Here is a 27,227-nt window from a genome sequence, read left to right on the forward strand (position 1 = left end):
TTCATGCACTAAGATGCGTTCCAGCCAGAGCACCACCAAATGTGTGTAGGCAGAACGATACCGAAATTGGGATGAAAAAACAGGTGATTTGATAAGACAGTGACTGAAGCGCAGACAGTGACTGAAGCGCAGACAGTGCTGGTTAGATTGAGAAGAAGCTCATCCACGGCTCAAGGAAAGTTCTTTAAAGTGCTTGAAGTGACCAACATGCAATGTTTCAGTTAGGGTTTCATGGTGTTGGATAGATTGCTGGATTATTAATAATCCGCATTGGTCGAATGGCATCAGGGTTAGGAGCCAAAAAGTCTGAAAAAGTGTAGGAAAGAGCTAAAGCAAATGTGTGCTAAGCAATGTCTTGCTGCTTGTCAAAAGGGAAATATTGAGTCAAAGCACAGATAGGAGAATGTGAGGGTATAAAAAAGTACTGGTACCAAACCACTGAATTTGACCAGACAAACGTTTTGCATCTACCCACAAAAGAAATAGAACAAAAATGGGTCATCCCATTACCAAGTAGACAGATACTGAGTGCAGTGTTTTTCTTGGTACATCCTATTCCTGTGGCTTCCCAATGTCTGTCCTGGTGGTTTGATGGGTGTAACTAGCAATTAGACAGTGACGGGGCATCATTTGATTCAGTCATCTTCACGTTTTTCATTTCCTGCGTGGCCGAAGATTGCATGGGCAAGCGATTCAAGGATTTAGGCCATAAATGCACCAGTTTGATGTTACACCAAACCAGGTTGATAAGCTCAATGGAGTGCCATAAACAGCTGGGTTACATCATTGCTCAGTAGCATCACTTGTAGTTGCTCCCAGCTTTGGTCAGGAGAAAGTTCAGGGACTGTAGCAGCTGACAGGACCAGATAATTCTGGTATCCAAGTGTGGTTTGTGGCACTGGCAAAGGGGTAACATCAGGGTTTGCAAGACATCTGCTCCCTGCAGTATTAGGACAATGGGGTGCCTGAGAAATGTTGGTTGCAGAGAATCTTTTGTGCTACCACAGATTTGTATTTCATGTACACATCTAGTTACGTATTTAAGGGATTTTCGTAGCAGAGCCAATAAAGGTTTATATAAAATGTACACACTTGCATACACAAAAGCCCATTTATATTTGGTCATGGAACATTACTCAAACTAAGAACTTGCTGATATATAGCAGTTTAGTCATCAACCTCCCTCTGGATATCACCTTCATTCAGGAAGACTCATAACAATCCCCTTCCACCACGTCACCTCTGCCCACTTTCCCCTACAGGACTGTGGCAAGCCAGAAGACTCAGACAAGAGACCATACTTCAAGTACCTTAATTTAATGTGGCTTTGCCAGCAGCCATGGAGTGAGGCACGGTTCCCATCAAGCGTACAACTGATCTTTCCACTTTGGATCCCTGTGCTGCTTTGCCATCGAAATTCCAGAAGGTTGAAGTGTGGCACAGCGTGACTGGTAACTGCAGCAGGTGAAATCTGGTGGCTGCATCTGGAGGGTGCGTTGAAACGAAGGAAGGACTGCGTGGGCGTGAACCAAGATGGTGCCCTGAATAGAGAGCCCAACGGCACACTGCCATTTGATTAAATAGCACAGCATATAGACCAACCCCAGGCAAGGGCTGTTCGACAGATCCTGGTACCAAAGGCTAGGCAAGTGGTGGATAGCAGGAGTGGCTCCAGGAAGACCCGAGAAGGACATGGGATATAGGCTGGACAGGCACATCTGTGATCCAGCTGATTAGCAGGGAGCCCTGGGCAGTTGCATGAGCCCTAAGGCAGCGCTGGCTGAATCCCGGTGCGTGGAGAGTTGACGGGGGACCGAGTTAGAGGAAGGATCATAGAGATAGAACAGCAGCCCTTGCCTGATGTCGGGGGCTCAGAGCAATTGCCTGAAAACATCACAGAGAGGCGGCGGGCACATTATATATTAAGTCATTAGCAGCATTCATCTGACCAAAGGAGGCAGCAGAGCCACAATACTGTGGTCTACAATACTCGGTGCCCCTTGCAGGCTGTTTTAACATAAAAGCGCTTGCTACAGAAGGGGATTGCTGGCTGGGGCGAAGTTATAGCTGGGTGAAGGTTATTGCCTTTAATCTACCAGAGGGAAAACCTATCCCATCTAGGGTGGTGGACAGTGTCCCATGCCAGACTAAAAAGCCACGGGAAGGTTCAAGCAAACTAAAATGGAGGCCTTTGCCAATAAGCGAGAAGTGAGAAGTGAAGGCTGCATCCCCTGCACCTCAGGCAGGTGCACCAGCGCGATCAGCCCTACCAGCATTGCGTGAGGAGGAAAATCAAATTCTAGGCGCCATGGCAGCATTGTATCATCCTTGGAAGAATAAGCAACAAAGTGGGAAAATCGAGGTTAGCCTGCTCATCGCTTGCAAAAAGGGTTGGAGTGGCAGATTCCAACCTGAAAGAAAATATGAGCACTTGCAAAGAATTGATGTCACTGGTGCAGGACTGGACAATGAAGTGGAGTACCCTGGAACACAGCAGAGGATGCGGAGGAGAGGGCCCGGAGGAGTAACATTAGGATCCTGGGCTCCCGGAGGGTGAGGAATGTGGCGCACCTACGACCTATGCGATAAATATGTTATTTCAGGTCATTAGACCCGTGGACAGATTTTAGCATTCTCCAGGAAAGGAGGCACTGTATGCAGGGTGTTCGTGACGCAAGTCATTTACCCTGACTACACTCTGCTGGTGCAGTGAAGATCTAAGTTTGGCCTGATGCATAACCGACTGCAGGAATATGGCCTGAACTACATGCTAGTTAATCCCACCAAGTTGAAGATCCTCTATAATGGGAAATCCCACTTTTTGAAAAAGCCCGGATGTCAACTAGTGGATGCATGGCAATAAAATGGACCCAATAAGAGATAAGCGGGATGCTAAAAGATGACTGGGATATTTACTGATATTGGCCTGTTTGGTGTCTGGAAGCGGAGCTGGAATGCTGAGTCACTACACAGGGCAAAATATGCTGATGGGTTGGAAGCTTGTATCGAGGACACAATCTTGCTGCATTTACTTTGGTTGTGCCATAATGTTGGGGCACCCCCCGGTTAAGATAACTGGAGTACATTTGGTTTTGGTACCATCACATACCCAGATATAGGGTGGATAGGGGAGGGCAGATGGCCTAGAATTGCATGGCACTATTGGGCTGGGGTTTTCCAAAGTTGGTTTTATTGTTACGGTTTGGTGCCTTGCCAGAACGCTGCTGTGTCACTGATGTGGATTCCAGAGGGGATTAAGCCCACATAAGGTGGGTACAGGCATGGATTACCCATTCATGGGGCGGGAAAGTGCGGGTGAGTTTGTCAACGCCACTTACATGGGGAGGACGCCGTCAGACCATGTCCAGTTACTTTATACCTAGCAGATAAATAATGGGATCCTGATGGCAGAAACACTGGGCGGGCAATTTAGGACACACGGCCGATAAAATAGCTGATTTTGAGGTGAAACTGGTTGCTTTGAGGGGGTACATATTCTGTGGGAAACATTTACAGTAATGAGGGGGGGAGCGATTGCCAAGACCGGAGAGTGGGGCGAGTTGGGAAATCATTGGAAAGCGGCTGACAGAATAGCTAGAAAACTCATTGATAAAGGACAGTGGATTAGAATAGAAACTCATGGCACTTATGAGTTGCATTGGGGATTGGAAAGGCTGATTTTGCAAATTTCATGAGAGATTTCATGAGCAGGGAGATGAGACTGGCAGGATGTTGGCACGGCTAGGTCACAGGGAAGTGCCACGTGCAATGAACTCAATGGATGAATGTGGAGAGTTATGGAGGTCCCAAAGAGAGCAACAGTATATATCGGAAATTCTATGTGGCCTTGTATGGGGTAGACCAGAAGGTGGACGTACAAGATTGAACACACTGTCTGAGATTAAGCTACCATTATTACAGCAGAAGAGGCAGATTTACTAGATGCCCACTGACACCAGAAGCCAAGGGTGGTGATCATCTCTGTTGTCCATTAAAACACCTGTGGGCATTGCCTTCTGGCAGAGGTTTACTGGGAATATATAGCCGAGGTGCCCCTAGACTGTTGTAGAGGTTTGTGGGGCTTATGAGCAGTCCCTCTGAGCATGAGAGAGTAGATGATAGTGCTGACAAGCTATCACAGAACTGTGGATCTTAAAGCGCGCTCATTAAGTTTAAACAGGATTTTAATATACACTGCTCTTTGCAGGGAGGTTACAGCGGGTGTCTGGAACACGGATCAGACTATTAGTCCTAGGTAGGAGTAACACATGAAACTTAAGACAATCGCACTGCATAATAAATAGTACCAAATAGTGGGAATATCACTGTGCAGTGATCTAGACGCAATTAAAGCATTCGACTGTACTCGGAGTGGCTGCACGCCACTCTTGAACACTTTGGGGGAGGGATTCGGAGGGGGGAGAAATTGGTACACAGCACCTATAGGCAGGCTACAGATGGGCAAATGCATATAGGAGCAGTGGCACCTAAAATAGGACACTAAACACGGTAGTCCTGTCGCCCATGCTCTTTATTCTAGCATTGGAGCCTCTTGCAGAGTTCCAACGGAGGGAATTTGGTGAGGCAGGGGTGATGGTGGTTGAAACCAAGCATGTCATCTGCATATAGAGAAATGACAAGATGCTGTATGTGCAAAATCTGGAGAGCAACTTGGCTTTTATACTTTAGGTTTTTGATAATTGTTCAGTGCTCTCGGGAATAACCATAAACCGCAGTAAGTCATGCATCTTCCTGTTGGCGGGACTAGTAAGTAGAGGTAAGGTGCACTTACCTGTCCTTGGGTTGAAATGGGACATGGACACCTTCAGATATTTGGGGTGAATATATGCCATGGGGTACAGTCCTTGAACAAACAAAACACTCTGCATTGGGAGGCCTAGAGAAGTTCATGGTATTTTGGAAAAAACTGTCCTAGTCTGATGGGCAGAGCTGCGTTGATAAGATGGTAGTTTCTCCCCTGCTTTTTATACTGAATTAATATCCCATTTGATATTCCCAAGGCCTTCTTTGGAATGCTGAACATCATGCCGAGTGGATTTTTATGGGTTTCTGGAAGGCATGGACTATGCAGATGACTAATTGCTGGATTTGTTTATTGTATTTGGCTGGGTAGCTGCAGTTTGTGGCTGTCTGATGCAGCCACATTGGACAACACCACTATGGACAGAAGTCGGCCATACCTACTAAAAGAGGTGCTATGAGTGGATAAGAGGATCCGGGACTGCCCGAACATGCTGCAGCTAGGTAAATGTATGATCCAGGATCCCGAAACAGGTTGGTGTTAGAATGCTGTATTCCCCAGGCTTCCGTTTGTAGGAGGGACTGTGGAGGGGAGGCAGGGGAATGGGAGACCAGGCTATCAGATCTCACTGGGTGGTCTTATTTTGGAACTTGTTCCTGGATGGCATGTTGCTGGAGTTCTACGAACTGGTGGCAGAACACTGGATAGATGCAGGACAATTTCTGATGTATATGAGATCGATCAAGGATACTAGTGCCAGATGGAAGGAATAATGAGGACATTCCTCTGGCATTGCTGTAGGACCTGACTGAAGGGGGACATGGCGTTTCTAGACAACATGGGAGGAGTGCCGCTTAAACTGCAAAAGGTGCTCAAAGGGTTTCTAGGCATGCCTGGTTTAAGCTTATTCAACTGTACATGCTCCATAGGGCATATGTGACGCCACATGATGTAAAGGTTTGATATCTTCCTGCTGCCCTAGATGTGCAGCTGACATGATGCATGTGTTTTGGGCATATCCGGTGGTAGAACAATTATGGTCAGCAATTAGAACTCTGATAGAGCAGGGAGGAATCACCAAATTCATATGGACACCAAAGACCTGCTTATTGGGTATGTTCCCTTGCCCACAAATCGCTAAGCATGTCCCCAAGCGGATTGATTTGGCCTGTATATTAGTAAAGCGTAGGATTGCTAGAGCGTAGGAGTCCTTGACAGGTCCACAGTTAGAATTCTGGTGGACTGATCTCAGATGGTCAAATGCTGAGACCCACAGCCTAGTATAGGGCTGTTTGCGGAGGTATGTGTGAGGCGAGTGAAAACATGGCCTGGAATTAATTTGTACAGACCATATTCTCTCCCTCAGAGAAAATGCCTCCCTGAGAGTCTGGGGGGGGGGGGGGGGATTACTCCTGCCTGCCAGGACATAGAGGACTTTGTAGGGGATGGACCATGGGAAGTGGATATGAAAAACTGGTGAATAGGCGCGTTATAAATGACATAGGGTGGGACCCTGGGTGTGTCTCCTAATGAATAAGTGTATGATTCTATTGATAAGTCACAGTAGTGAAAGGCAAGCTGTTTTGTATGTTACTTAGGTTTGTTGCAGCTGCTGGTGGCAAAATATTGTGATTTAGTTATATTTCTTTAAATCTGTTTATTTTCAGGTTAGCTGCAAAACCCAGTAATCCTTAATACAGCCAAGAAGTATCTTTATTCAACTTAAAAGGAAAACACCTCACTAACCCTATTGCTAAAGGGACGTTCCCTTCCTATTAAACTAAACTGAGGCACTCGTCAAAAGCCAAAACAAAAATAGTCCACCATCCAAACCTAGCCACTAAACTGACCCTACCAGTAAAGAAATGTAGGTGGAGTGTGCTGCGCTCTGTGTTGGATACTAGAACATTTTTCCAATGGGTTGCAGGACTCTCTCCTGGATTCCTCAATTTACCAGTTTTCCTTATTTCACAGTTTCTGGCAGTTTATCAAAGTTAGGTTTCCCCCAAAAAATGTCAAGTTCCAGGAAAAACAAAATGACCAAACTCCTTTCAATGGAGGGATATTTCCCTGATCCCTCATCGGTCTCCACCACTTGTGTTGCGCTCTGCAAACTAGATTCAGGTGTTGGATGCCTCCATGCTCCCCTCATGTCTGTTCACTTTCTTTTTTGGGCCTCTCTTGCTCTCTTGGACTTTCATCATGATAATTCACTTAACTCCGATATCTGTCACCCCCTCTTCTACTTTTGGTTCTTTCAGCACTTCTGGAGCTTTATCCACCAAGTTTATAGGGATTCCATACCCTGGTGTGGGGTTAGGACAATCTTTCCTCCTTCCTTCTTTCTTCCCCACTTTGCTCTGTTCTCCCTCAACATGGGCAACCTCATAACTTCTGCATTGCAGGGTCCACTCCAGTGTGGGTGTGTCTCTTTAGCAGCAGCAGCAGCAGCGTCGCTTACGGGCTGCTTGTCTTCCGGACTGGATAAGAGCAATCGTCATACTGCTCATTGCGGTGTTACCGGCCTTCTGCTTGCTTGTTGGGAATACAGAGATCCACTCCTCCCTCAATTCCTGGTTTTGGTATTCCCTTGCGGGCACCGCCATCTCCCTCCCCGACCCCCCCCAATGTCCTCTGTGTGGTCGCACCTCCAGGTAAGCTTCAATTTGGTTGGTGCTGGTTTCTCAGCCCCAGTATACCTCCATCGGGATGGTGGCTCCTCCCTTCAGTGTTCACCTCTGTGCCACAGCCCGCTTTGCTGTGTAGCACTGCTCTGTCCCTTGCTGATGTACTCCCGTCAGAGCCTCACCTTTGTGTGGGATTTCTCCTACTCCACTCATGGGTCGATGGCACTTTATTCTCGCTCCTGTAACGAGAGGGTGTATCATTCATCGAATAGGTGTAAAGTTAACCATTACCTTGATTCAAGCACATTGTAGTGTCAGTCTTGCCGACTCCCATGTAGCAGATAACAGCTGGTGCATAGGGAGTTAGCCATTGGAATGGCAGTCCTTGTTCCCCGGGGAAAAGGGGGGGGGGGGGGGGGGAGTCACTCCCAGTGAGGTCACGCTTTCCCAAACCCCTAAGGAGGGTGTTGCTTAGAAGGCTCACCTGGGGGAGAAGTGATGCATTCCCAAAATTCGTCACAGGACTGAGACTGACCAGTTTCAATCCATCAGGGATATTCATGTACAATGAAATCCATAAGTAAATGGATACACAAATCAAAAAAACAAAGCAACAAAACCTACACTGGTTTCGATGGAGCAAGAAAAGGTTAAAAAAAAGGCAAAAAAAAAAGGTAAAAGTGCCATCTTCGTCGGGGCTAGTTTCATGCAAATGCACTTTAAAATCCATCAACTGTACAATATGGAGTCGTCAAAACGGATTCCCTCCAAATATGAAATTAAAGTCCATACAAAGTAGTTAATTTCTTTCAATCACTAGAATATGAACTAATGTTTAAAGGTACAAAGTCATCCAGGGCATTAACAGAACTACCCTAACATGTGTCGGGCTCCACTGTATAAATTGTTACCCCATGTTACAAGAGTTAATGGCACTAATGGGGAATGAAATTACAAATGGGAGGGTGAAATGAATTGTACGGTCTGATAAAATCATGAAGACATCCGGGATTCATCTGAAAATATTAAAAACAAAATATTTAATGGTAGCATCTGTTGCAACGTATGCTTCACAGATGACTTTTTGGCTTGAAGAATGATGGTATTTAAGTGGACTTGCCTACTGCATTATTTAGAATTCAATATCCAGCGAATGGACATTGCCGGCGGCATCAACAATCCCACAGAATAGGACTATGCATAGTGCAAAAAGTGATGGCTGGACGGTTTTAAATAAATCATAACCAAGGGCTTAGTTCTGGGCAACCCTCCAGACCATTGTTTTTCAGCCTGCCTGTCAAGCCATTACGGAAGGGGGACGGCTACGCAAATCAGGTATGGCCCTACACCAAAATTAATTGTCCTCCATAAATAAGTTGTGTACATTTAAAGAAAATACATGGAAACCATCTACAAGTTAATCCTAAACTGTTTCTAGTTGAAGTCCTTACCAGTTGAGGGCCTTTGTTGTTGCAAACCTGGGTGCTGTGTGATGGCGTGTAAATGGACTAATCTGCAGACACTGTTTTAGGCACATTTGAGTATATGAAATGCGTCTTTAAAGCAACAGAATGACATATTGCCCGAAAACTGAACATGGCAAGGGCCTGCATTGGTACAGCACTGTATATTAAATGTGTTCACCATTTTTGGAGTATTTAACCTAAAATCCTTTAATTCAGCAACAGACCGGTAAGAGGGGGCATTTAGTTAAAGCCCTCCCTTCACTTAAGCTAGTAATTTACACCACAGTGCATTACCAGACTGGTAATGCCCCCCGACCCCCTTGAGGGTTCTATTGCTATTAGTACCCTGTTACTTTGTACTGGGGTATTAATAGTAACTGAGTTGCAAAATTGCTCTTTTGATGTTTCTCAACTAAAGAAAAAAAAGCCAACTTGGATTGGGGAGAAGGCACTACACGTGGTCCCTTATCCCTTTCCATGGCGGCTATTTGCATGGCATAGATGCGCTGGGAACAGTACTCCCTTTGCTGCCTTTCGCTCAGGCCTATAATGGCTTGGGCCATTGAAGCCTGCAGAACACATTGCTTAAATAGGTCTGACATAATTTAAAAAACCTTTAAATTGCACCATTCAATTTGTCATCCGCTCTAAACAGGACTATAATTTAAAGGCTCATCAGTTCAACTAGAAAATAAAGTGTTACACTTGCACTACATTAGTCACTTAAATGGCACACATGAATACTAATAAATCACTAGGGACAAGGGTGGACTACCTGCATGAACAGCCACGCTTTAACAAGGGAGATTGTCCTTTTGGCCAATTACAATCTCCACCAATCTTCATAAACATTTAAGAGGGTGGTTGGATCCCAATGGTCTTAAAGGGGTAGTCCAGCTAAAAATGTTATTTAAAAAATAGATAGGCAACATTAAAAAAAAATAAATACTAGCATTTTTTTTTAAAACTTCCTATGTAAAATTTTGAGCTATTCAAGCTCACAATTCGCAAAAGCAAGCACATGGGCGCATCCATTTTGTGAAATGAATGCCCGCCTGTGCTGGCTTTGCTTTTGCGGCACTAATGAAGGAAAAGCCAGCCAGCTGTAGTAAACAAAAGCTACCTCTGGGTGGCTTTTCCTTCATTGGTGCTGTACGCGGAGGACGGGGACCGGAGACCAGAGCAGGAAAGCTGCAGCTGAATCTCGGTAAGTGCTATTTATTTATTTTTTTAAAATAAGCACTAGCTGTGTTTTTTTCCTAAGTTTTCTGGGGGCCCCGAGAGCCCCAAATGGGAAATGCTAAATGCTGCAGTGTTTCTGCCTAAATCTGATTTCCCATTTGGGGCTCTCGGGCTCCCCAGGGGGAGCCCGAGTCTCCCAAATGTTAAAGCAGATTTAGGCAGACACAACCGCGTTGTGTTTCTGCCTGCCTTGGCTTTCCATTTGGGTCTCCGATGCTCCCCTGGGGGAGCATCGGAGACCCAAATTGATTGCCACAGCAGGCAGAAACACGACGCAGTTGTGTTTGAAAACGCTGCGGTTTTTCTTTCCGAGTTTCTCAGGCTCCTCCGTAATAATCCTTGGAGTCATCTGCCGGCCAAGCCAGAGAAAATCCAGTCGCTGTAAGGGTGAATGATGGTTCAACCAAGAGCACTACAAAGGGTAAGGCTTGAGGTAGCGAGAAAGGTTACCAAAGTACAATTGAACCCTTTAGAGGGGAGCGAATGAGCCAATCTGGAAGCCAGGAACACAGGCTCAATTCATTGGTACAAGCCTGTGTTCCAAGCTTCCACAGTGAACGCCTCTCACTCTCTGCTGCACTTATCCACCCCCAACCCCTACAGCGCCTTTAGGACTCATGAAAGGGCAGATGCGGGTGCTAAAGGCTAAAGCAAAATAATTAAAAGAACATTTAACCTCTTTGTTCCCACGACAGTTTGAGAGGAAGTCTGCCATCAGTGTTAAGTCATTGTAATCAATGTTCAAAACAGACTTGGATCATCACAGGACGAAATGCAAGCAAGATCTTGTTTTAATAATTGGCTGCAGTTTTGCAAGCGCCAGTGACGATTAGGACTGCAGCGTTAGGCTGACCCTGCAGGTAAAGGCTCTGTTGCCCACATTAAGGGGCCTTTACTTGAGCCCTTAAATTGGGCAACAGGCCATTACCAGCAGGGCTGGCCCGTCGCCTCAATGAATATCGTCTCAGTAACAATTGCATTGCCCATTGGGAAAGGAGTTTATTGCAAACCACCAGAAAGAGGAAGACAGTTTGTGAAGTAATTCAGCCAGGTAAATATACAAACACTGCTGGAACTTTAGCCAGAAGAAAACATTGCACCTAAGGCACGATAAAGACATTTAAAATGTGAAGATGTAAAGTAGTAACAAGAGAAGACAGAAATAGCCTAGAACATAGTAAAGATGAAGACAACTCATGTATAAATTATCTACATTTCTGTAAACAAGCATGATTAGGCTAAAGCAAAAAGCAATAATGAGACTAACATGCTGTGGTAAAAACATGAAACGGGTCAGAAGCAAGTAATACGAAATAAAGGTGGGGGGTGGAGATTTTGGCTAGCAACAAGGCCTAAATTCCCAAAATACAATTATGCTTTTCTGAACTTAAAGATGAGCCTCCTATGCAGTGTTTTCGGCAGCAGAACTCAACCAACCCCCTCCCCATAGAAAAAAAGGAAAAACATACCAACTAGAGTTTTGTCTGCTTGAATGATGGATAGGTAATCAAAAGCACAGTTTGGGCTCTTCTCAATGTCCAGCTTGGTAAATGTTACTTGTATGTAATTACCCGCCGTGACCGAGATTGTCCACAGGCACACACTAGAAAACAAGCACACAATGAGATTCATTTTAGGACATCTTAATTTACATTGTGCTCCAGTTTGGGCAGGTCAGAATACAAACGTTAAAGAGGTAAGAAATTAACTTTATCACAGGAGTCCAGCCAAATAGCAACGCACAAACATTGACCATAAACCGACTAAAGACTATTTACAGTGATTGATTTTAACGAAACCATTAACGAAAAAAAGAAGGGGAAAAATATCGGTTTTTATATATCTGGGATGGGTTAAGAGGTTCAAACTGGTGGTGAGGGGGGTTACAGCAGGGTTATAAGGAAATAGGGTCTTGGTCAGAGCACCCCAAATAAAAAAATACAATTCAGTGATCTTTTGATTGTTTTTCGATGAAAAAATCATTCTCTGAAATGTTTTTCAGTAAAATCACAGATCCCTATAGACTGATCAACTGAGAAGACTTAAAAAACATCCTTGGTGAACTATAGTGTATTAAACATTTGATTCTCCCATGTAGATTTATATTGTGAACTATAACCAGGGCAAGTGAAACACTGAATAGTCGATACAGGAAAAAATCCAGTTCCTAATACCAAACAGCCAGGATTAAGTAGAATGATTACAAAGATTTCATGTTTGAACAAAATATCAGGCAGAGGGAGCATACAGAATGTATCATTTGAGAACCATTGACAAAACCTGTCCAATCTAACATTACTTGTAAATGTTTTGCTAGGTGTTAAGAAACATTACTTGAATAGACTGGTCGTGAGCTACGTCCCGACATGTAGAAGTGAATGGATGAAATCATTTGGACAGGGTGGTTCCAGATTCTGGGGCATAGACTGAATACTTGTCTGGTGCTTCCTTTCCGACACTGGTGGAGTTGAAGTCTGAGCATGTCTTTCTGGTGGATCGTAGGCCTCCAGAGAAGCCCAGCTTCTCAGGTGAGGTAGTTTGGGGACTGGATGGCGACTACCTTGTAGATGGAGATTTGAAAATGATAAGCGCTTGAAGTGATAGCCAGCACAGTTCAATGAGGATTGGATTGATGAGCCATGCTACAGGATGCAAGTTCATAACCAAAGGGAATGTCACATTAACTAGAATCCTTCCTCCAGCTAAACTAGATCAACCTAGTACTGGTTTGCTGGCATCTCAGCCAGTTTGATGGTTGATTATGGGTACCAAGGTGGCCAAAAGCAGACCAAACCTATTGGGAGGGAGCAAAAGGAATTGGTGTTGATGGTGAAAAATTACAAGATCCTGCCTGTGTAATGAGCAACAGCAATTAATCACTAGACCCCAGTTATGGCGCTCAACCTGAATCACGTTAAAGTCAAACTCAATATGACAGACCTGGGTAGACTGCAATAACTATAGGGTTCAGCTGGTGAAAGCAGAACCATTTATCCCTGAATGTCAACATCATTTATAGGTATTATTTTGACCTTATGGGACCAAGTGAGACCACCAACGATACTAGGCAGCTTGTAGTATCCCAAGATACTGCTATCATCTTTTTGCATATTGAACTGCTGCTCATCTCAGCCGAGACACACTGTGCCCTGTACCGTGATACTAATCTGCTGTATAGAACATGCTGCACAATTTGGTTTACTTCCAGCCTGCTTTGCCAAAAACAGAAGGAAAAAACCTGAACAGTTGAGTCATCTTTAAAGGCTGGTTTCAGACCCTATTTTGCATAGCATATTCCAAAGCGCTTACTGCATCTATTCATTAATAGAAACTATGGAGCATTTATATTTCTCAGTTGAATCCATGCTAATTGTTTTTTAAATCCTAATTTAAGTATCTGCATTGTTGAACACATTGTCCCAAATGCAACAATGCAGATTGTTAGTTAAGTTGTGATTGCATTCTACAGCCATACAGTGCTCTACATTTGTGAGTGAACAACAACGCATTATTGAGATTATTAAGTGGACATTATTTTATTTTGCTATTGCTCCATGTTGGACGTTTGCGCAGCTGCCATCTTGGGTGGCTCAGTATCTCTGCAATTCGCTTCCCAGTTAGTCGACATTTTAGTGTCAGTTTCCCCACCAGACTAGTATATTCAGCAATAGAAATACACAATATGTGCAAATGTCCCTCAAGGACAGTAAATCTAACCAATCGCTGTCCAGTTTTCTTGATTCTGAAAAGCTTAATTTGGAGATTTTCAGTAATCAATTCAGAAAACGAAATTACACAGTCATTCTCCACAGTAGATCAGGCCATTGATATATGTGAGGCGTCAGAAATGAGAGACGGACACATAGGTAAAGTTCTCACAAGCCATTTTATCAAATTTAAAGGGGTGAGATAAATGCCTATCCTTCCCTAGCCCAATAAGGATTTCCCTTCCTAACAAACTATGGCTAAAGGAAATTGACCTAATGGCCAGAGGTATCCATTACATACAACATAATCATACAGGAATTCGTCGGCAACTTCAAGATACATTCAATACAAAGGTTATACTCGGGAATCCTTGTGACCAGGGTTGGATCCCCATCCTCTGATCAAGTCAGGATTTTTCAAACTAAAGTTAGAAATCAGAAAAGTCTTTGTACTAGCAAAGTTCTACTACAGGTAGAAATTAAAGTTATTTTCATTTAATATATTCTTCACTTGGCAAACAATAGTTAACGTTTCCACAATCTTCTGCTTGATAAACCGAAAGATTTTATGCAAAAAGTCGGAAGTCAAAGTAAATTTTCCCTGAAAATCAATCGTTACCACTTGGTATTCCTTCTTTAGACACATCTGTCAAGATTTTACACAACAGTTCAAACACTAATGACTTTGCCACTTTTCACCACAACCTTCTACCACATTCATAATACTTCGTTTTCTTCCCGGTCCACTCGCCTGCCAGGACTAACCACCAATTGTCCCTTTCTTGGTTTACTCTCCTGCCAGGTAACATTCCTACTACTACAACTTGCAATCTGTGGTAAGACTTGATAACACATTGGACCTCGTTTTTCTCCAGCATACTAAACAGGATAATAATTTTCACATTGATCCGTTTGCCATAAGCAATGCAGGTTAGACTTTCCTCACCCTTGTTCCTTGATATAAGGAGGGTATCCTCTCCTGCTGAATCTGAATTTATTTTACAGAACCTAATTGCTGATGGCAATGTGGATTACAACTTCTACCCTCAAGGTATTTTGTTATGGGACTGTCAGATTCAAATTGCTTTGGTATCACTTTCAGCTTTGTTTTGGCATGGTTATAATGTCCCCTTTTTAGATATCTGTCTTCAAGTTATATATAATATTGGCTCGGGCAGTGCAGGTTATATCCCTTATTGAATATTTCCCCTTTTGGCTTTAGCAATGCAGGTTATAATATTCTCCCATGTGACATCTAATAGGAGAGTTGTGGCCAGTTTTTTTTAAATTCAATAGTTTGGTATTCAAAATCGATCAGCAGTCTCCCTCGGAGCGCCGCAGTGTCACCTGCATCAGGCCAACTCACCGGTCTGTGCTGGCGACTGACACGCTGCTTCCACTTCTGCTTTGTTCGTCGGGTCTCCGACAAGGTTTGACAGTCAGCCTGCCATTGCTTGGGCCGTCAACGAAGCCTGCACAACCCTGTGCGCTTGCCGGTGAGAATCTTTCACCGGAGCAGACTGCAGGACACATGAGCTTCTGTCTCCTTTGGGGTCTCTCCGGTCTCCAACGCTTTCCGCTGTACATCCTCTGCATTCACCATTGATCTGACCGGCGCAAGCCTCTGCTTGAGGCATCCTGCTGTCAGCATAGCTGCAACTCCATTATCTGCTTCCTGCTGCTTCTCGCGCACCTGGAGGGCCTTTAAATGTTTAAGGTCCCTGCTCAGGTGTGGGCCATTACATCCACTAGGCCACACATTCTTTGGAAACTCTGAAGCACTCTTCCTCATCGCAGTACTAGGAGTATTATGAACTTGGAGTCCATAATGTTTCTAGATGTTTTATCAGCATCATTAGTTTTACATCAGAAACATCAGTTTTACAATAGGCCATTAAAACTCTATGGTTAAAGAAATTGCTCAGACGGTTCTCCCATTCTGCCTGACCCCCAGTCACCTATGTGATCCTCCCACGTGTTACCACCCTCGGAGTCAGGATCAGGTCGCAACTGCCTTTTCCTTGGGCACAAGAGAAGGGTTACAGGCCAGTGGTATTGGGATGACCAACTCTGATTCATCACATATTACTGTACTGAGAAATTTTTTATGTTAGCCTACACACTTCACCATTTGCTGTGATGGGAGACCCTGCATCTATGAGCAGCGTTCCAGATCTTACACCTCCCTCACATCTTCAGAGACTAAAAGGCAAACTAAATCAGACTCTGGAGCTTGATGACAGTGCATGGCATTAGCAATACAAAACAGGCCACATGGTTTCCTGCCCTACAGGATGGACAATCAGTACCATTCACAAGTGATCACAGGCCACAGTGACCTAGTAGGCTTATTTTAAGCTTTTACATGCTTGCAATTGCTCCATGAGAACAGCATCCTTCACTTGGAAAAAAGGATCTACCATGGGAGCTGGGTCAAACCTCACAGTTTGTCTCTTACTGTAAACTGATCTGTAACAAAATGGCCTACAGTTAAAAATACATGTACCAACCTCCATCAATGATTTTTCCTTAGGAAAACATACGTCCTACAATGATATTAGCTGTATGAAAATTCTCGTTTCCAAAGCAACATCTGATAGTATTAGGATATTTCTATGTTAATGTTTTGTTGCTTTAAAGTAAGCTTAGGAGCTAAAATTAAAATTTATTAACAGTGCCCATTACAAAGAATGGACCCCAAAGAGGACCACATGTGGGGGTCAACCTCAGCCCATTACACTTTTTTTTAAAGTAAAATTGGCAGCACTCACCCCCCCCCCCTCCCATGTCGCGCATAGAGGAGTCAGGTCAGCTTGGGAGCCCATAGCCGATGTCTCACATGCTATTCCACTACTGATTGAGGTGCTCAACTGATGGGTATTTGGCCACTGGGGAGCAAAAAATGTCCTCTGGTTGATATACCACAGCTATATTCCTGTGCTTAACCTGGTACTCTATGCAAAAATGGAACTTCAGAGTTTGAACCGTTTTGTGGGCTCCCCCCACAAGTACCAAATAGGGCCTTCACAGTTCGGCTTGACAAGCATGTTCTCTTTGTGCATTGCAAAATGTGGGCTACTTCAACCAACTGTACTCTACTTGGTAGTGCACAGTGTCTAAACAGCCCAACTCTTTTGATCAAGGCTGAACAAGTTTTTTCAGCACTGGATATTCCATTAGACATCCAGCAATGACTTGCAACCCAATTTGCCTCACATTGCCTGCCATCTGCAAACTCGCTAGGTTCCAGTGACGCACCAACAGAAGGATAATTAAGCATCACACCTAGGAAGAGTTGTGGGTGCCACAGGGTATGGTACAGTTTATTGTTGAAGTGGGTTAGTGTACTGTCATATGGGAAATCTAATGTTATCTATAGTTGTGAACACTAACCTTCCCCTTTGACTTTGCATTATGCGCTTTCGGGCACCTGTGTGGGGTCATTCACTCACTACTACAGAAGGATAAAAGCGGTTGTGCCAAACATCTCTGCAATCCTCATTTCACAGAATCGAAGTCACAAATGGATTAATACCATGCTCAACAAGTTCTGGGTTTAAAACTGACTGCCATGTAAGTTATTGTTACTGTGCTTGTGTGGAGTGATGTTGGTTGAAGCCGGAGGGGCTTGGGGGAGAGGGGGGGAAAACTCTTGTTAAATGCTGCGTTCGAAAAGGGAGTAGTTTCTTACCTGTAACTACATTTCTCCAGCATTGGCATCTTTCGTGGATTCACATGCTGTGAATATTTCCCTACAGGCTGGGAAACCTCGGTAACTTCTATGGAAAACGTCGACTCTTTGGGTGTCCCATCGATGTCCTTATGGGTGCTTTAGGCTGCACCAATAGGACTTCCAGTAAAAATAGCCCCTGCGGTTTCCCTTCAGATTTTAACCACCAAAATGGAGGAACCCGAAACGTATGTTTGCCTGAAGGGGGAAGGTCAGAGAGCACATTTGAATCCATGAAAGATACCAACGCTGGAGAAATAGAAACTTCCTTCTCCAGCATTGGATCTTTCATGGATTTACATGCTGTTAATACACTACATAGCAGTAAGAAAACCTGGAGGTGCATAACAGGCAAACAAGACCCAGACAATCATGAACCAACAGTAGAGAAACATGCATGTTCAGTTATTCAGACCAAAAGCAATCGTAAAACCAACCCCCAGAAGCTGCAGGGCTCACCTTATTGGAACAAGCTTTGGAGGACTGCACGCCCCACCTGCACATCCCCTGCATGCTGTTGACCCAGACAGTTTCTGGTGAAGGTGTGCGGCACCGCTCATGTTGCTGCTTGGCAAATGTCAATGAGTGGTAGGCCTGCCCACAGCGCCACCAACAAAGCCCTGGACCTCATAGAATGGGACCGGGGAGTCAACTGCAATATCTTGCAGGCTTTTTTTTCGTGGCAAAAGGAAATCAAAGATTATACCCAACGGGAAAGGCCCTGCTTCGAAATTGGCTTCCCCTTATTGGAGGGGCCGAAAGCCACAAATAGCTGTCTGGATGTCCTAAAGGACTGAGTCCTGTCCAGGTGAAACTTCAAAGCCCTCTTGACATCCAAGAAATATAGCGCTTTCTCTGCTGGAGTGGCTGCCTTCGGAAAAAAGGTGGGCAAGGCCAACGTAGTGTTCTTATGAACCCCCAACAGAATGTTAGGAATAAAGTGAGGATTTGCGGATAGGAGAACCTTGTCCCTCATGAAACGTAGATACGGCGGGTCCATAACCAGAGCCTGAAATTCGGAAATCCACCTGGCAGATGTAATGGCCAACAGAAAAGCAACCTTCCACATGAGAAACTTCACCTCCGTCGTGGGTATGGATTCAAACTGAGGTTTCATGAGGGCCGAGAGTACCAAGTTGAGACTGGAGAAAACTTCTACAGGGGGTGGGGGAGAGGTAGGACATCCTGAAAAGGCCCTTGAGGAAATGTTTGTCGCTGAAGAGGTGTAGAGTTGCACGGACTCATGAACCTGGAGATGTCCGCCAAGTGGACCCTGATCTAAAACACCAGACCCCCTAGCCCCCTTTTGCCAACAGCAGAAGATAAGGCAAGAGTTGTGGGGGCGTAACCTGTAGCAGCTGCAAATTTTGTTGCTGCAAACACTAGGCACAGAACATTGTCCACTTTCGGCTGTAAAACACATCAGTAGATGGCGGACTTGTGGCCGCCAAGATGCGGCAACAGTCCCGTGAATACTTAAGTGTCCAAATCCAGACTGGTCAGGAGCCACGCTGCAAGGCTGAGGGAGCCAGGGTCGTGATGCCACATCTTTTTTGTTCTGTGACAGAAGATCCGGCTCTGACCCCAGATGAAGAGGGTCGTCCACTGCTAGGTGAAGAAGGTCCAAAAGCAGGTCTGTTGGGGCCAGAACGGGGCTACCAGGATCACCTTGTACGGAGGAAATGCATATGTGAACAGGCCCATCCACGGGAATGAGAATGCACCCCCCTCTAGTCTGGATGAGCCACCCTGCTGGCGAAGAGACTGCACTGACTGTTTTCTGGGCTGGCATATAAGTCCAGCGGTGGAGTACATTTCCTGAATATCCTCACCACTTGGTCGTCCTTGAGTTGCCATTCGTGCATCTGAACGGATTCTCTGCTGAGAGCATCCGCCTGCTCGCTCGGAACCCCAGGCAAATAGTAAGCCACTAGGTGAATCTTGTGCTACATGGCACAGTGCCAGACAGCCTGAACCTCTGGACAGGGCATGTGAATGTGTGCCTCCATGTTTGCAGCGATAAAACAGTCGTGGTGTGGTCTGTTAGAACATGTACCGCCGAGCCCTGAATGAAGGGCAGAAAAGTCTTCAGTGTACTGCCATCAACTCCAGCGTGTTGATGTGCAACAAAGCCTCCCTGACGGACCATAGGCCTTGGACCTGAAACTGGTCGAGGTGAGCTCCCCAACGCACCTGTGAAGTGTCTGGCCCAACTGTGTACTGAAAATCTGGCTCCACCAGGGGCATACCCCTCACTATGTTGTCAGAGCGAGTCCACCACTGCAGGGCGTCTGTCAGCGCCCAGGATATGAGAATCTTGTCGGACGAGGAATCGAGGACCTGTGACCATCTTGAAGTGAGAAACTCCTGCACTGGCTGCATAAAAAGCCTACAATTCAGGATAAGTGGGATGCAGGACGCCATTGTGGCGAGAAGACCTGTATACTCTGACCGTGATCGATGTTGCTGGCACAATGGAACCTGCCATGGACAACAGCTTCTCTATCCTTTCCACCAATGGCTTCACCAGACTGAGCTGCATATGAAAATGAGCCCCCAGAAAAACCAAGTCCCTGGAGGGCGTCAGACAAGATTTGGCAAAGTTGACTGCAAAGCCCAGACGCTGCAACAGGAGCATAGCTGGAAGGAGAAACTCCAACAGCTGCTGACGAGTCACCCCCCTGATCAACCAGTCATCAAAGTATGGATAAACATGGTGTCACTCCCTGTGGAGGTAAGCTGCCACCAAGCCGCCTTGAGGCCAAAAGGGAGAATACTAAACTGGTAATGCTCGTCGCCGACCACAAACGGTAGACACTTGCGATGTTTGGGGTGCATTGGGATGCGGAAATAAGCATATTATAGATCCAAGGACGCCAGAGACTGCACCATTCGTATAACATCTTGCAACGTAAGCATCCTGAACTTTTGGCGATTCACATTTAGTGGCTTTAGGTCCAGCATGGGGTGCCATTTTCCATTCGTTTTTTTGATGAAAAACGGAGTAGGTTCCTGGTCCTCCTCCTGACTCCGGGGCCTTTTCTATAGCCCCCTTCTGCAGCATCAGGCGCACCTCCTGCTGCACGATCTGTAGATACAGCTGTGATACCTTCACCGGTAGAATAGAGGGTGGCGGACACTGGACCTCTAACAAGTGCCCTTATTGAACTGCATCCAGCACCAATCGGTCATCGTAATCAAACGCCACTCGTTGAAATGTTCCCTCCAAGAGGACTGCCCCTGTGGAAGTCATTGTTGAGGCTTGGACTGGCAGCCTCTACTGGCGGAGGAGGATGAACCCCTCTTTCGCTGACTTTGATGGTCCTTGTTCCACTGAGCTTACTGGTAAGATCAACAAAACCCCTTAGAGGAATCGCTGGAGCGGCCATAGCTTTTGTCGCGAGATCCCGCAAACCTGGCGTTCCGAGGCTCTCCGAAATAAGAAAAAGGGACGAAACGAACACCTACCCTGCAGCGTCACCAGGGAACGCACTGTATCCGAATCTTCCTTCATATTCTTCAGAGCCTTATCAATCTTCTCGGTATACAACTGCTCCCCCTCACAAGGTAAGTCCACCAACTCGTGCTGTAATTCAATTCGAAAATCAGTACAGCGCAGCCCTGCCTGCCGCCAGAGGACGATAACATTATTTATCTGTTTAAACCTGGATTCTGCCAGTTCCACTGCAATATTAATGCTATAACTGGAGGCTTCCTCCGCCTCACGAACCAAAAGCATTGTCGCCTTCCGTTGCTGCTCAGGTAGATGGTCCAGCAGTAGTGCCAATCTGTGGCAGTTCCCTGTCGTGTCATGATGGCCAAGGAGTTGGCCGCCTTCACCTATTGTCGTCCACCGTCAGCACCTTCTTGCCAAAAGCAAACAGTTTACGGCCCTCATTGTGCGGGGGAGTCACACACTTATGCTGGCTACGAGCTTTCCTCCTAGCAGCCGCCAACACTGCGACTACGGAGTGGGCTGCTACATGAGGCACTTTGGCGTGGTCTCCGGTGCCCTGAACTTTTTCTCCAAGAGACCATTGACCACAGGCTCCGTGAAAGGATGGCGCATCGTGCGAAGCCCTTCCTGCCACACGTGGTCCAAGATTGGGATAGAACAGACCACCTTCTGCCTTTCCCCATATGATCAAACAAAAAACAGTTTTTCCTCTCCTCTTCCGGAGTGAGGCAAAACTCCTGGCAAGCCTTGGTCGTCATGGCATGAAATGCGCCCGCATAATCCGGTGCGAGGCTGTGCCGGACTGTTCGGGGGATCCACCTCTGGGGCCGTTTCCCCAGGTATCTTCCTGCCGGGGCGATGACGAAACTGTTGAGCGTATCTTGCGGGACACTATTGGGCTCAGACTCCACCAGCTCCCCTTCATCCTAATCCCTACGAGGAGGGGTGTATCCCCTAGGTGATGGAACAGGCGGCCGAACTTGGGGAGTCTTCCGTGGTGGACCCTGCTGAGGGGAACCCACCACATCCTTCTGTCTGAGAACTTCTGGTAAATCCTGCATCAAGGGCTCCACCTGGGTTTGGTGTACCAGAAGCTGGGCATCCAACTGAGGGACTGTAGCGTAGTCAGCACCTGCATTGGGAGCATGGAGTGCGGGTTGACCAACGGATACTTGGGCAGAACAGGCCCCAGGCTGCCAGACGTGGATGGAATGCCAAAGGGTCGAGGAACTGATGAGTCTCTTCCTCCGGACTCTAGGCAAATTCGTAGGTCAAGGGTTCCTTCTGGAGAATCTCCATCGGGAGAAAAGGTGCAAAGCCGGTCCCAGACTGCCACGGTACCTCCCCTAAAGGCAATGGACCCCAATCGGTCCCCAGTGGAACCAAAGAACTCCGTAGTCCCATTACCGCCGAAACAGCAGTTGACGAGGCAGTCATTAAGGTCAAGGTCGCCAGCAAGGCCCCAGCGGGCAGTCTGGGTTTTGCCGGCGAAGATGACCGCTTGGACGCAGAGCTGGAATGGTGTCTGGACGACTTTGCCAGGTGGCAAATGACGCCAGTCTTTCGAAGAGGACTTTCGTCGATGAGGACGACAAATTGACTGCGACTTCTTGTCCAAAGACGAGGGCCTGCACGATGGATCTGCAGGCTTCTCTGGCCGGCCACTGGAATCCTTCGATTTCTCAGCCCATGGTGCAGGTGTGCCTGGACCGGGGCCTCCGGATCCCGTGCCTTTCTGCAACGGCCCTACCACTGAAGGGTCGACGCCCTTTCTGAAAATCCAAAGCCGGGCCTGCTTCTGTGCGCGGTTTCTTTGGCGCTGGCTTAGCCAACTGCGCCCTCCGGTGCGAAGGAGACCTCTTTGCCGAAGAAGTAGAAGAATTGCCCCCGCGGGCCTAACCAACCTCCGATTCTGGATAGGCTCCTTCGTTGGACCAGCAACTTAGCCGCGGGTTACAGTCTTTGCGCGTCAACTGGGGGAACCGCTGGCGAATCTTGCAGTTCTCCACAGAGTGATTGAGGTACAGGCAGTGCACAGTCCGCATGACTGTCCCCTTCACAAACATTCTAGAGGCCGCAGGTATCGCATGGCCGGATCAATGGCTCCTTCGGGCCCACAGATAAAATGATGGTGGCCATTTTGTTTACCTTTATACATTCTTTTTGAACAGCCGCCATGGAAAGGGAAAACTGACTGTTTCCCCCTTCCACAGTAGCCATTTTTTAAAACCTTTTTCTGTTCCGAAACTAAGGAGCGTTTTTGAGACAAAAACAATGCTCTTATTACCCCAGTCTTGCGGACTGGTGTACTAATAGCAATAAGCCCCTCGTCGCTGGGGATCATCGAGTCAGGTAAAGCCCTGGGGCCTGGAACTCTGGGCTTTACCTGACTCAGTAATGCCCCAGCAGCTCGGGGCGTATTGCTCAAGTAATATTGTTAGTTTATAACGGGCTTAATACCAGCGAGTGGATTTTAAGCGCGGGATCGGGATTTAAACCTGTGTTGCGCTGCGTTGTCTTGCTTCCAAGGCAAACGCGTTGCCCCTTGGACTATCCTTCCTATGGGAAGGAGTATAGGAAGAAAGTAATGGACCGACATAAGGAGGGGCTAAACCAGTAGTACTCAAAAACAGAAAATTAAAACGTAAACAGCATTTACATGATAGCTAGGGGAGCGTGCAGAGACATGAAGCGATAGATGTACAAGAAGAAAAATCTGAGGGTAGGAACGGCAGAGTTAAAGAAAGCTGAGGCGAACAAGTGGATATGCAGGTTAGCCAATAAGGCGAAAAGCACAATAGTCAAGGCAAGAGATGACCCATGTAGCGATTAGTAAATTAGTAGCCTGAAAGGTGAATAGTCCGACTATACAAATGTGATTTATTGAACAATTGTCTGGCACCTATGCAGCAAAAAGTGTTTCCATGCACCACAAGCCAAAAATAGGAGTCTGTGAGGGTGGGGGGCACAGAGGGGGAAAAACAGTCCTACTAGGCCTTGTGACATTCGGATCGTGCAAGTGCAGTATCAAGAAGTGCAGGGGGCCAAAGAAGCAGGGCAAGTGCAAAGGGGAAGCAGGGGTGGGGATAACTAGTGAGGACAGGGGTGAACCAGCCTCAATAGGCTAGTCGGAGAAGGGTGCCCAAGGGCAAGTGCTGGTAGGAAGGGGTGCAGGGGAGGGACTGGTCAAAGGAGGGCCTGACCCCAATAAGACTCATAAGGAACACAGGCAAACAGTTGCAGCGGCAGCGGGAGACTATGAGGAGGAAAGGACGGTCTTGGAGTTACCAGAATTTACGGAGATCTGGCTCAATATGGAGAGGAACAGGGAGGCTGTTCCAGAGGGAGGCTCCTGCTGAAGAGATATCTACCCCCATTCTCTGCTTGGAGAAACGTCTGACCTGCAGATAGTTGGAGCTAGAAGACCAAAGGACTGTAGCAGGGAGGTATTTAAGGTGAGAGTTGGATGTAGTGCAGTCCCAGGCCCCATAAGGTCTTGTGGATGATGCAAAGGGTCTTTAATTTGATCCTTTCAACTACTGTGAGCCAGTGGAGAGATTTTAGGGCTGGAGAGATGCAGTTCCTAAGCTTGAGGCCAAGGTAAATTCTTGCAGCCCTATTCTGCATTAGTTAGAGGGAAGAGGGAGGAAAGGGTCAGATTAATGAAGAGGCTGTTGCAGTAATCAAGCTGGAGAGATCCAGAGCTCTGGGGACATTGAGTTTTTAAGTGAAGGTGAGGAAGGGATAATGCCCTGGAGTAGGCGAAGCCAAAAGTGGGCCTTCTTGGCAAGGAGTCTGTATTGCCCTTGGAGCAGACAGGCCAGTTTGCCAGAGGATGTGCTAGAAGCCAACCACTTCCGTTCCGCAACGTTGCACTTGCATGACAGATTTGAAACCTGCAGGAACGGCAATGCTAGAAATACAAGGTTAGAAGGAAAAAGGAAGCCCGACAACACCCAAGTTATGAGCTATGATGGACAGAGGGAGTAAATGAAAGAAGAGGGAGAAAGGGGTGGGGGAAGTAGATGGAAAGACTAGGATCTCTGTTGATGCACTTAACAGTAAAGTCGGAGATTCCCTGCCTCACCACAGTCCAATAGTAGATGTAGAGATGGTTGCAGGAAGTGTGTCAGAAAGTGGGAGACAGATCCGACAGTGGTCTCCATAGAAATGCAATGATAGCCCGAATGAGGAAATTCTAGCAGACAAGGGAGATGCATAGAGAGATGCGAAGGGGAACCAAGATGTCCTTGTGAGATGCCCATGAAGTAAGACAGACACTAAGGAATGATGGCCAGCCTAGGAGATAGTAAAGGAATGGGTATCCAGTTAAAAGCGAAACCACTAGCTCAGAGCCAGAGAACCCAAGAGAGGCAAGGGTACAAAGAGGAGGGTGATGAACAGCAGATAGATCAAGGATAAGACGTAGGCTACAGTGGCAAGCAGAGAAGTTCGAAACACAAAGCAGTTTCTGGAGAGTGAAGTTGGTGAAAGCCCCATTGAAATGGAGGGAGTTGAGATAACTAGAGAATACTCATTAACGTATTTGAGCGAAAGGGGAGAAGGGAAATTTAGCAAAGGTTAGCAAGTGACTAAGGTTCTAACAGTTTTCTTTTTTTAAGAATAGGCATGATAAGTGCCTTCTTAAAGTCAGAGGGAAAGGTGGCTGTGGAGTGGGGGCAGATGAGAAAAGTAAGTAGCAAAAGGTTTTAGGGATGAGAATGGAAGGGAGAAGATCGGGGGAAGCAGTAGGGTGTGCTCTGGCAAGAAGGTCAAAGGCGGCAGGTGGGGAGGGAGGCGAAAGCGGAGACCAGTTCAGAGTTCAGGATGAACGAAACTGGGCAACCTTTGGTACAAAAAGTACCAAAGTCTGCTGGAGATAGAAAGCTAGAGTGGGATCAGGCAATGGGGGTCAAAAAAAAAAAAAAAAATGATTTGTATATAATCCTTAGATTTTTTAACAAAATTTCGAAAAGCAGTTGAAAAGGATACAAAAGTAAGAAGGTGAAGAAGAGAAAGTCATTACTGACTCTTAAAGATCTCGCTATTCTATATTGCTTTGCCAGACAAGGTGTAGAACCAGTAAAACTTTTTCATTCAATCTTTTTCATTCAATCTGTGTTGGAATAAGCACGTTGAGGATGTATTTCATAATATTTATGGTGGCCAACTGCCATGCCTGTTTATCTCCATCAAGCAGTTTATTCCAACACGTTTCTTCCTTTTGAAGAGTAAAGTTTGTAAAAATATCCGTCAGGTATCTATCACGAATTTCTTTCGTCGATGGACAGTTCAAAAGTAGGTGGCGTATAGTTTCCGTGTCCCTAGTGGACTTGAAGAGACGGCAGCAGCTTGACAAGGATTGTTGTCTAATCGCCAGTATTTCATTAGTTTCCAGGAGATTCAGTCTAATTTTTAAGAAGTAATTTCGGGCCGCTCTATTTGGAAATAGTTTCAGGAATGGTTGGATGGAGTCAAGTTTCTTAGAGAAAGGAGGGAGGTGGCTGTTGAGTTTATACTTGGAAGCAAGGTCGTTGGTATTAATCCAGTCGAGTTTTGATTTTCTTGATAACTCGAACTGGGTTGGCAATGAGATCTTCTGTATTGCAGGCAACTGAGTCTAAGATGTTCAAAACTTTAGTTTCCCATCGAGTGAGCATATGACAAGTTCCCAGTCGGATTTCTTCACTTATCAACTGATAGGCGTGGGGCGTATCTTTCTGTCTGCATTTCCGATAGAGCATGACACTATTACAATCCACAATTGATTTTAACGAGGAGAGGGTTAGTTCACGTCTGATTACTGATATCGGAGTTGTTTTCGAGAGGCCCAAGATTGGGCGCCAGAAATTTGCTTCTAGTTTTGGCCATAAGTCGTCTGGAAGATTCGGCATTGCTTCGGCGCCATATGTCAAAGATGGAATAACTTTCCCTTTATAAAAATCTCTTGCAGGTATGATTGAGAATCTGCCGTATTTGATATCAATTGCCTTCCCTTGTGTGGCTAGCTTGGTAGTTTTTGCTCGTAGGTGCTCTTGCATTGCTTTTTCCTTGTACGAGCGGTTTACAATAACTCCCAAGTATTTAAAGTTAGTGACTTTCTCGATGGTAGTTGTGTCTAGTTTCAAGTTCGGTGTGTATTTCTTTTTAGGGAATTTCTCTATTATCATCATTTTTGTTTTGGATTCATTAATTTCCAAGTTATTTGACATCATGTAGAGTTTAAGATTTGCTAG

The 27,227-nt window shown here is 45.9% G+C and overlaps 1 protein-coding gene across 1 annotated transcript in view; it reads right to left on the reverse strand.

Moving 5' to 3' along the window:
• Positions 1-27,227, reverse strand: part of OVCH1 (ovochymase 1) — a 1,424,491-nt gene that overhangs the window by 714,640 nt on the left and 682,624 nt on the right. The window contains exon 11 of the mRNA XM_069628530.1: positions 11,567-11,700. Coding sequence (XP_069484631.1) covers positions 11,567-11,700 — 134 coding nt within the window. The remainder of the gene's footprint in view (positions 1-11,566; positions 11,701-27,227) is intronic.

The sequence above is a fragment of the Ambystoma mexicanum genome, chromosome 12 (assembly GCF_040938575.1).
Source record: "Ambystoma mexicanum isolate Mex_15411 chromosome 12, UKY_AmexF1_1, whole genome shotgun sequence".
NCBI lineage: Eukaryota > Metazoa > Chordata > Amphibia > Caudata > Ambystomatidae > Ambystoma > Ambystoma mexicanum.